This window comes from Sorex fumeus, unplaced genomic scaffold (assembly GCF_029834395.1).
Source record: "Sorex fumeus unplaced genomic scaffold, SorFum_2.1 ptg000047l, whole genome shotgun sequence".
In the NCBI taxonomy this organism is placed as follows: domain Eukaryota; kingdom Metazoa; phylum Chordata; class Mammalia; order Eulipotyphla; family Soricidae; genus Sorex; species Sorex fumeus.
Genome location: NW_026606104.1, coordinates 15,215,170 through 15,227,289, shown reverse-complemented (window position 1 = coordinate 15,227,289; position 12,120 = coordinate 15,215,170). Strand labels below are relative to the sequence as shown.

The 12,120-nt window shown below is 38.6% G+C and overlaps 1 protein-coding gene across 1 annotated transcript in view; it reads left to right on the top strand.

The window, feature by feature from the left end:
• The window catches only part of LOC130031969 (calcium-activated chloride channel regulator 4-like), a 29,671-nt gene extending 28,808 nt beyond the window's left edge, over positions 1 to 863 (top strand). Inside the window, exon 14 of the mRNA XM_056123532.1 lies at positions 451 to 863. Within this exon, the coding sequence (XP_055979507.1) occupies positions 451 to 863 (413 nt within the window). The remainder of the gene's footprint in view (positions 1 to 450) is intronic.
• Positions 864 to 12,120: the final 11,257 nt, after the last annotated feature.

The window sequence follows — 12,120 nt, the reverse complement described above, 5'->3', positions numbered from 1 at the left end:
CATACAGAGAAGTAGTACCTGGCAAATATTAAAAATCAAAATTCATCTTTTATAAAATAAAACCTGGTCTTTGAATAATAAACTGCTTAAGTGATCATTTTTCACGTGAGGGAATAAAAGGGAATTTAGTATTATACTAAGCATTATAGTATAGGGCTGAAGTGATAGCACAATCGTAAGGCATTTGCCTTGCATGCGGCCAGTCGAGCTGGGTTCGATCCTTCCCCACCCTTCTTGGAAAGCACAGCAAGCTACCAAGAGTTTCTCGCCTGCATGGCAAAGCCTGGCAAGCTAACCTTAATGTATTCCATAAGCCAAACACAGTAACAACAAGTTTCACAATGGAAACGTTACTGGGCCCACTCAAGCAAATCAATGGACAACGGGAGGACAGTGCTACAGTGCTAGTATTATATGCTCTGTTTCTAACTTACATGTAATTTTTTTTAGTTCAACAGTATGTCATAAGAAAAAGTGGAAATATCCTTGATCTAAAAGACAATTTTGATAGTGCCCTGGAAGTAAGTACTAAGAATCTGATGCCAAAGGACGCCAACTCCAAGGAAACATTTACATTTGAAGAAGAAAATGTAAGAGAAGATGCAACCCACATTTTCTTTGCCATTCAAAGTGTGGATGAGAGTGGTAAAAAATCTGAAATATCCAACACCGCACAAGTAGCATTGTTTATTCCGCAAGCAGATGTTGACCAAGAGGAAAATTATCCTAGTTCCGGAATTAGTATTTCTACTGTGGTGTTGGCAGTGGTTGGAACTGTGGCAGCTGTTAGTATTATTTTCAGTACCACTATTTGTATCGTTAACAGGAGAAGAAGTTCAAATAGACCTAGCACAGGGTTTTAAAAAAACAGTAACAACAACAAAAAAGTGAAGGACATTTAGGACTTGTTTAATTAATTCTGTGAACTTGGACTCATAAAATGATTTTTCGAGTACTAAAGGAAGACTTTTATTAAATTCAAACACCCAAGGGTGTGTTGGAAATTATAAATTAATATGAAAGTTTGAAAACTTTATCTACTTACCATAAAATGTGATATATATGATGACAGAAGTGGTGATATAGAGAAAATTGGAAGCTAAGTCCCTTAAACTCTATAATATTGTAAAATGATGATAAATCCATTTAAAATAATAACAAAAAAACAAAGCATTTGAGGAAAAAAATGGGATTAGTTTTGGTAAATTGAAATATAAATTGATGTTACTATATCACCAAAATTTTCTCATATACAACTATGTACAACACAAGGTCATGCTTATTACAATGTATTAATGTGGAAGGTGATCACAGAAAAATCAGTTAACAGATGTCAAACAGACCTTTTGCTTATTTCAGCTTAATAAACCTTACAGAAAAAGTGTATGTTGATTTTTGTGTTTTGATTAAAAAGTTCTCCTAGATTGGGATGTGGCTCAAGTGGTAGAGAAATGCCTACGTGAGACCCACAGTTCCACATGCAGTACCATATGGCTTCCTGAGCCCACGATCAGTTTACTTGTGGTCTCCATCTTGCCTGGCATTGGCATCCGTGTGAACACACACACACACACACACACACACACACACACACACACACCACTACCACCACCACCACCACCACCACCACTACCACCACCACCACCACCATCACCACCACCACCATCATATCTATCTGGATTTTTCATTCCAATATTGCACAGAATTACTGAAATCCTTGTTTTCAGATAAAGAAAACTAAAAATATTTTTAAATAACCCTTATTTAGCACTAACAGTCATTGCCAAAAGGAAAATGAAGGAAACAAATTTGCCAGTGTCATTATCTTTGTGCATTGGAGATATTAATTAACCCGCCTCTCTGAAAATGTGCACTTTCATACATTTATGAGTGCACAGATAAAACAGGACAACATTCAGGAAGAAGAGTTGACTGGTAGAAAAAACCAAAAATGTCAAATCTGTTCTTCAGCCTCCTATTACCTGATCTCAGCAGTTATGACTGCATTTTTATTTCTGCCCCTCCATGTGTCAAGAACATCTCTTCTGATCAATTCTAACCCAAATAAGTTTTTCAGAGAGGTAATTTTAGTTCCTCCATGCTGACCTGGCAAAGTCAATTTGAATATCAAAGATGCCTGTGTGGTAAATTTGTGACATAAAAAGGAATTTCTTTTGATGAAAGTCTATAGACCCTGCCCCATACTAATAACAAATAATAAAAATCACAACTAAGGTATACTTGCATTGAATTATATATATATTCATATAAGTTATATAAAACAGTTACAAGAGAATTTTAATAAATAATTCTAGCTTTTTTCCCTTTAGGGGAGGGATGGTTATGGGCCATACCCTGCAGTTCTCAGGGCTTACATCTGGCTCTCTGCTCAAGGATCACTTCTGACAGTGCTTGGGGAACAATATATGATTCTGGGGATTAAACCCAGGTTGACCACATGCAAAAGAAGTAACTTATCCCTGATAAGTAACTTATCTCTCCAGCTTCACAATAAATCATTCTTTATTTATTATAAAGGCAGCAGTAGGAAAAAAAAGCAAAAACAATTTTTTCATCAGAGAGATTATGTATGTGGGTATTCACTGTTGAGGCTTCTGGGCTCTTCTCTTCATCCATCTTGTGGTGGGGATCTGTGCTGTTTCTTCATGTTGCTGTGGTAGTATGGAGGTAGATCCCTTCCAGTTAGCTATCAGTTTCCCCCTCTCTCTGCAAGGGAGTACTCTGGAAGAGTTCTGTCAATTGTCGTCTCCCTTTCCCCCTGCAAGGATACTAACTTCCTCTTTGGTGCTCCTGTGTGACTTATTTGGATCCTCTGGTGGAGCTTCAGGGGATATGTTCCTTTATGTTAGGCTCATTCAGATTCTTGTGTTCATCACTATTTTGGTGAGTTGGGGAGTATTTTGATTGGAGTAGGCTAGTTCACTCTTGGCCTAATGTGTTTGGGATAGCCAGGCCGTACTTGGAAGAATTAGAAAATAGAGGATGAAATATGAATTACTAGACTCCATGTCCCCTTTCCCCTCTTCCACCGCCCCCGCCGACACTTCTGTACCTGTGTGGGAGGGGCCCATGTTGGGGCAGGTCCTGGGCTAGAGTTTTACTTCCAAGGCACTTCTAAAACAGTGCAGCAGTCCCCTCTGGACTAAGTGCTCATGAGGGCACTTTAGCCAAGAAGGGGGGTGTTCTAGTTCACTGTGCCTGACATGCTGCCCCAGAGTAAAAAAAAATGTTTTATTTGATTATTCACATTGGAAGATATGAACATAAAATGGATGCTAAAGGAATAATTTAAAATAACACAGCATTATTAATGGCCTTGTTAACAACAATTGCAGTAAAGAAAGGAGTGTGAGAAAATAGTGAAGCAGATACATTCTTTGAATAATCTTTGTTTATTTGATGAAAGAATGCGGAAAAAAGAATGGGGACTGGGGCTAGAGCGATAGTACAGTAGATAGGGTGTTTGCCTTGTATGAGACCAACTGGGGTTCGATTCTCGGCATGCCATATGGTCCCGAGAATCACCAGGAGTGATTCCTGAGTGCATGAGCCAGAAGTAACCTCTATGTATGGCCGGGTATGATCGAAAAAGAAAAGAAATAGGCACTGAAAATATCAATATTTGGCTTTGGAGCTTATGATCTTTTAAACAAGAAACTTTATTCTCACTGTATTATAGCACAGAATGATATTTTTAAATGATAGACATAAAATTGATCCATATAGAGGAGACGATCAGTGTTCACAGGATCCAGGGACACTTCAGGCAATAAGCAGTGAACTGGACAAGATAACTCAATGTTTGGTCCAAAGTGATATGGTATTGTTGGGGTTCAGTAGTTCTGAGGCCACCAGAGTGACCACACTGATAATTGAGGACCTTCAGGCTGACTTGGTGGTACTTATCTGGCGCTTTTCTTTCTTTCTTTCTTTCTTTCTTTCTTTCTTTCTTTCTTTCTTTCTTTCTCTCTCTCTCTCTCTTTCTTTCTTACTTTCTTTCTTCTTTTTTTTTTTTGCTTTTTCTTCCAGGAGCTGGAGCGATAGCACAGAGGGTAGGGCGTTTGCCTTGCACGTGGTCGACCCAGGCAACCTGAGTTTGATTCCTCCAATCCTCTCGGAGAGCCCGGCAAGCTACTGAGATTATCTCGCCCGCTCGGCAAAGCCTGGCAAGCTACTTGTGATGTATTTGATATGCCAAACACTGTAACAGCAAGTCTCACAATGGAAACGCTATAGAGCCCCCTCAAGTAAATGGATGATCAATGGGAGGACAGTGCTACAAGGCTACTTTCCCTTCCATTCTGTTCTTTCTTTAATTACCAGAAGATAAAATTTGGTATAAATTGAATGACGACTGTCACTGTTCTCCCGTTGTTCATCGATTTTCTCGAGAGGGCCCAGTAATGTCTCCATTGTGACAATTGTTACTGTGTTTGGCATATCGAATACGTCACGGGTAGCTTACCAGCCTTTACCGTCTGGGCGAGATACTCTTGGTAGCTTGCTGGGCTCTCCGACAGGAGTGGAGGAATCAAACTTGGGTCTTAGATTTCTTCTATGTAAAAATGGGATGAATAATATCTTCCTCCAAGTGTTATATGAATTTCTTTATATAACGTCAGTTGCTCGGGCACATTACCAAACATATTACTTAATTCATGGCCGCTCTCACATGAAGACCTCCACTGCCAGGCTGCAGAGATAACTCACCAAACTTAGCATATAATTTGCATATAGGAGGCTGAGATTTGATCCCTGGTACCTCATGGGTCCCCAAGAATTATGTTTTTAATTAAGGTCCTACTATTTTCGGGCCGGAATGATAGCATAGCGGGTAGGGTATTTGCCTTGCACACAGTTGACATGGGTTCGATTCTTGTGCTCTCAGAGAGCCTGACGAGCTACCAAGAGTATGCTGCCCTCATGGCAGAGCCTGGCAAGCTCCCCACGTTGTATTCAATATGCCAAAAACAGTAACAACAAGTCTCACAATGGAGATGGTACTGGTACCCACTCGAGAAAATCGATGAACAGCAGGAGGACAGTGCTACAGTGCTCCTGTTTTCCATCACTCTGTAGTTGAGAGTTGTAGAAAATTGTGTAACAATAGGAGTTTAATCACTTAGAAGCTCTGACTGATCTTAGCAGTAAACGCTATCAAAATCCTTTGCTTTTCCTCAGAATCAATATGTTTTTTTAAATTTTTTTTTTCAAATACCCATCCCTCCACTACAGCCCATTTCCCAACACCACCGATCCCAGTATCTCTCCCACCCCCCATCCCCCATCCCCCCCATCCCACCCTCCCTCTGTGGCAGGGCATTCCCCTTTGTTCTCTCTCTCCTTTTGGGTGCTGTGGTTTGTAAAAGAGTTAAGCCTGATTTTCAGGGAGAAAGAAAAAATGTCCTGGTACCCGCTTGCCAGAGCTATGCTTGTAGAAGATCATGGTCACCGGGGTTCCATCTGGAGAAGGCAGGACGGCAGCACCTATCCCATCTGGGACCTCCTGGAGATATCGGCTCTGTTTGGGACCTGGAGCATTCTGTGGGAGCTGTGGGGCCCTCTAGCCCCACAGCTTCTTTGTTGCTGTGTGCTGTAAGATGGTGCTGGGGGGCGAGTTGTGGGTGTGACTTCTGGAATCAGAGGTTGCCTAGGAGCTGGGGTGGCCCGGTTGCAGTTCAGAAAAAATGTTCTGGTACGGATTGTCAGATGTATGCTTGTAAGAGCTCATGGTCACTGGGGTTCCATCTGGAGAAGGCAGGATGGCAGCACCTCCCCCATCTGGGAACTCCCAGTGATCAATCTCTTTAAATCACTCTCTTTAAATTAATTTATTTAATTAATTAATTAATATTTAATATTACTATTTAATAAATTAATTAAATTTAATTTAATTTTTAATAAAAAGTAAATTAGTGTTCATATTGATTGCCAATGGTAATAAGAATTGTCAATTTTTAAAAATTTTATGCCAAGTATGTCTTCAAGGGTTTCTCCTATATTTTTTCATGTTTTCTTTGCAGAAATTTGGTGATGGTAGTTGTTTTTGGTTTGTTTTTCTCTTTTATTTTGTTTGGGGGCCATATCTGGCTGTGCTAAAAGTTTAATTCTGTCTCTGGATTCAAGTGTCATTCCTGGCTAGCTCAGCTGGGGATCTAACCCAGGTGGGACACATGCAAGGCAAGTGTGCTACCACTGTACTATTCCTCCTACTCCAAGTGAGGGCATTATCCACATCAGAAAAGTGTAGCAGAAAATGATTGAACAGAATGAATAAGATCACAAAGCTAGTTAGTGGCAAAGTCAGCATGAACACAAGCATTTCCCCTATCTGCAGTCATTTCTATAATGACTCATCCTTGTACTAGTAAGACCTCCTTGCAGAAAAATGGAACAAAACCAACTGGCCAAGACAAAATGATACATTTTCTTTTTCCTTTTGAATTTTTTAAATTTATTTTGGGGGTGGTGACACACATATATCAATGAATAATGATAAATTCCTGAAATTTCACAAAGATAATAAATATTTTAATATAATCACTGTCACTGTCTTCCTGTTGTTCATCGATTTGCTCCAGCGGGCCCAATAATGTCTCCATTATGAGACTTGTTACTGTGTTTGGCATACTGAATACATCACGGGTAGCTTGCCAGGCTTTGCCGTGAGGGCAAGATACTCTGCCTAGCTTGCCGGGCTCTCCAACACGGGCAGAGAAATCAAACCCAGGTCGGCTGGGCTGGCCGCCTACAGGGCAAGTGCCCTACAGAAAAAATTAAATGCATCTTAGTTTAACTGAAATAAGTAATTAAAATCTCACAAACTTTATAGTTTCTCTTGCATTTTAGATTTCAAAAAAGAATTTATCATGTTCCTGAGCGATAGCACAGAGGTAGGGCATTTGCCTTGCATACAGCCGACATGGCCAACCTGAGTTCGATTCCTCCGCTCCTCTTGGAGAGCCAGGCAAGCTACCGAGAGTATCTCGCCCACACGGCAGAGCTTGGCAAGCCACCCGTGATGTATTCGATATGCCAAACACAGTAACAACAAAATCTCCAATAGAGACGTTACTGGGCCCGCTCAAGCAAATCGATGAACAATGAGAGGGCATTTACTTTTACTTTACATGTTCCTGTCATGGACTTAATTTTTAACTTTTCTTCTTGCTTTTTGGGTCACACCCAGTGATTTACAGGGGTCACTCCTGATTCCGAACTCAGGAACTACCCCTGGCAATGCTCAGGGGATCATATGGGATGCTGGGAATCAAACCTGGGTTGGCCTTGTGCAAGGCAAAAGTCCTACCCGCTGTGCTATCGCTCCAGCCCCAAGGACCTTATTTTTAAAAGGATATGACTGACATATATATACAAGAAATATTTCCTACTTAATTTAATGTCCTATGTACTTTCCTTATCTAATGCCCTGTGTATTTTCCTAGACATGCTTGGGAATATCCCAGACAAGGAAACTAGTTGGTTTAATTAATGATTAATTTTTGACTAATGAACAATGTTGATTTCCCGGTTTGATTGTTTGTTTCTAGTGTAATGGTGAATAGAGCATAAAGTTTGAATTCATCAATATAACATAATCTTGTTTCAAAGGAGTTTTATTGTTGTTTGGTTTTACTACTGACTAAATAGGACTGAATCTACCCAGAAACTCATGCATAAAATATGCATACCAGGTAGTTAATCAGTGTTATTTAAGATCTAGCAATGACACATGTAACTAAGAATAACAAATGGAAGATTTAAAAAAATCTTCAGGATACATCCATTCATCCAATTTCCTCATGTTTTGGTTTCCTCATTTGAGTATTTTTTAGAGGGGATGGGTGTCATACTCCGTGATATCAGGGCTAACTCTGGGATGTGCATTCAGGAATTACTCCTTTCAATGCTAGGGAAAAATAAAGGATTGGCCACATACAAGACAATCACCCTATCCTGTCTACCCCCAATTTCCTCATATAAAGTGGAGAATGTTTTTTAGTCTTATATTGCTTTATGCTATAAAGCAACTCAAAGGCTCAACAACAGTGACAAATGCCATGGCAACACAAAAATCTGTGATGTAAAATTTAAAATAGATGCACAACATAAAATTTACCATTCAAAATAAAATTCTTTAAATGTTAATACTTCTAAAACATGGTGAGGTATACATGTTTATATACTCTCTCATAAACCATAAACAGGTGCTATGTTTCTAGAAAACAACAGGGAAATTATAAGGACCTTATTAGTGATTATCCTTTGACAAATGTATTTATGTCCAGGTGCTTTTCATAAGAAAATAAATTCAAAGTTACACTAAAAATATTCACAACATCGTCATTTGGAAAACAACTAAATCGGAAACAATCTGAATGCCTAACAATCACAGTAAATTAGGACATAAGTGATAAAATTCTATTCATGTAAAATAGGACTGATGAAAAGTTTTACTGATAAAAATTTGCTTTTGGTGTGTCCCATTCTGGGAGACACTCACATTCAAGCTTGGAGTAGATATCTCAATGCGTTGTGGTATAAAATCTCCTCCTTTACTTTATGTAACTCTCTCTTCTCTCATATCTTCTAAATAAAAGTTTGGGTGTGGGTGAGGAGCATACCCTGCTATGTTCATGGGTTACTCCTGGCTCAGTACTCAAGAATCACTCCTGGTGGTGCTCTGGGGACCATATGGGATGCTGGGAATAGAACCCTGGTTGGCCACAGGCAAGGCAAACACCCTACCCACTGTACTATCATTCCTGCCAAAACAGAACTATTTATATGTATATATTTAATTTTTATTTTTAAATTTTTATTAGTGAAACACCATGAGGTACAGTTGTAGACTTTCAAATTTTTGTGCTTGCGTTACAGTTACACAATGATCAAGTACCTATCCCTCCACCAGTGCCCATTTTCCACCACCACGGGTCCAATATCCCTCCCTACCTCGACCCCCCCCCCCCCATCCTACCCTGCCTCAGTGGCAGGGCATTTCCTTTTGTTCTCTCTCTCTCCTTTTGGGTGTTGTGGTTTGGAGAAGAGGTATTGAGTGGTACTCATGTTTGGTCTATAGTCTACTTTCAAGGGAAAATGATTTAAGGAGCGTATCTACTTATGGAACACTGGAGCAGTTACTTATTTCTATTCTAATAGATTAGCTATCTATAATAGAACAACAATATTATTGTACTATATGATGGGTATGAAGATTACTGTTGTGAAAACACACAGAGTGGTTAGATAGTGACTGACAGAAATGAATCATTAAGTCATTACTAACATTTTATTACCCTCTACATCGTCTTCAAACCTCATTCCAGAAGTTTTCTGATAGAATCCTTATGTTGTAGTTTTAAACGTATATGAAATTAAGTACACAAGAAATCTGAGTAACATAAATATATATTAATAGGTAATTAAAGATTTCTTTGGTGAGATGTGTAGTATGGTATCTTTAGTTATAATCTTTCATATGCAAAAATTGCTGAGAGTAAATATTTTAAGTTCCTTTTTTTTTTATTTTTGCTTTGGTCTGGGGATGATGGACAAACTTGGATGTGCTCGGGATTTTTGTTTTGTTTTGGTTTTGGTTTTAAGGCCACACCTAGTGGTGCACAGTGGGTTACTCATGGATCTTCACTCAAGAATTGCTCTTGGTAGTGCTCAGGGGACCATGTGAGATGCCAGGAATTGAACCCAGTTCAGCTGTGTGCAAGGAAATTGTCTTACTAACTATACTATTGTTCTAGCTCCTGTGCTAGAAAACTAGGTTTACTCCTAGTTCTGTGCTCATGGTCACTCTTGGTGGTTTTAGGAGACAGAATTCAGTACTCGCAGTTTAAGAAGAATCAACCACATGAAAACTCTGTACTATTTACAGGCCCAAGTTTTTAAAACAAGAAAAAAAATTATAACTATATATGGCATAAGAAATTTATTAAACTTATTATGATGATTTTTTCACTATGTATATACATATCATATCAGGATGTGCATGAGGGCACATGGAACACCACCAACATCTATAGCGAAGAGCAAATTTATAAGAACATGGTACTAATCAACAAAGTATAACCCAGAAATTAGGGTACAGAATACACAGAATGATAATCCAGAGCTCGTGACAGGTAGCTTTGATGGCTGAATGGTAGAGCAGATGCCTGACCTGTGTGAGGAACTGGATTCATTTCCTGAACCATAGGGTACACCAAGCAAATAAAATCATTAGTTCAAAAAAAAACAAAAAGTGAATGGACTCTAAAGGAAGTGGCAATGCCTCTTTGCATATGGAACAAATTATTCCAGGGGAAATTAGTGACTTATTTCTCTGTAAAATTTTCTCCAAAATAAACTACTAAAACTTTTCAGCACATTTCATTTTATATTTTTAAAATATTGGATTAAGACCAGCAGAAAGTACAAAGTCGAGGATGTGACTATCATATCCCCAATGTGACTTCATCCCTGTCCTCTTGAGCATCACCAGATACAGTCCTGAAAGCCTCTGAATATCACTCCACATGGCTCAGAGTCCCCCAAGCACTGTAAGGGTATCCCTGGTAGTCCCCTCACAGACTCATTGTCTTACTATCACAAGGAGTAAACATTCTATCCTGAGGACTTCTTGGGAGACCCCCAAAAGAAACAAAAATTGAGGACAATCTTGCAAACATTTCCTTGAAATGCCTTCTGCTTAGAACTTAAAACCAGTGCTAATTTTCCAAGCCTCAGAAGAAACAGAGAATGTCATTCCTGCCTAATGTCACCCCTGCTTCTCAATCTTCTCTTTATATACACAAATCACCTGGAAATTAATATGCAAATTCTGATTCAGTAAATTCAGAAGCTCATGAATCTTCTGTTTCAATATTTCCAGAAAAAGCCAGAACTCACTTGGAGTAACAGATCACTTCAAGGGACATGTTCTCTCCGCCCTCTTTCTCATATCTTTTCTCTTTAACCCTACCCAATAGACTACTATTGATTCACCCAGAACAAGTACCTCTCTCAGAAGAACAGCATCTTGGCCTGCCTAGAGTTGATTTATTCAGGGTGGGAATCTGACTCAGAATGAGTTTAACAGTGTTCATCTCCAGCATTTTTTGAGTCAGAACTAAGGAAGACAAGACAATATCTCTACGAAAAGAAAGTTGTGTGTTATGCAGCTCAGGACTATTCTCTACCAATTATTACCTTCTGAAAGGAGAAATTGGTAATACGATAATGAGTTTAAGATAAAGACAGAGATGACTCTGTTCATATCCCTAGCTCACTGAAACAGAGCCTGAACTCTAATGCTGATCTCGATCAGCAGTACTATGTGAGATATGCCCATTGTTCTTCCAGACACAAATATATCTAAATTAACTATTTTCAGTTGGTTTTCTGACACATGATACCAAAAAATATCTAGCCCCCTTCACCCCAAACACTCAAAATATTCTTTTAGAATTTCATTTATTTACCTGAAATCTGGATTTAAGGAAAATAAATACTATTTCCAGGTGAATAATCCAGTCACATAAATTTTATACAATAAATATAGTTTCAACTATTTGTTGCTCTGAATATTGTACCATCTAACATTTGAAACAGTCTCTTTTGTTGACTTGGATTTATTTAATTTTTGAGAAATATGAATTTGTACTCTGCTGGAGCCTGAGGCCACCTAGGATCTGTTTATCCAATAGACTACAGTTTTGTTAGGAAGACAAAAAGTAATTAAGCATAACGTGAAAAGGTATCATTTAATTAAGGAAGCATACAGAAAAAAGGATAATGGAGAAATGGCACCTTACCTAAATCTTGAAAGACAAATATATAGGGAAAAAGGAAATTCCAGTAAGGAAGAGTCAGATGCCAACTGGATGGAGTAAGAACAAGAGGATAAGGAATAGAGAAGCAATTAAAAAATAGTGAGGGTTATATGAATGAAGGTCGTGACTAAAATACCAAAGATCTTTTATTCTGTCCTAAATGCAGTGATTGAAATACAATAATATACATATATATATATATATATATATATATATATCTCACTTGATCACTTGACTTCCCATTAATCATCGATTTGCTCAAGCAGGAGCCAGT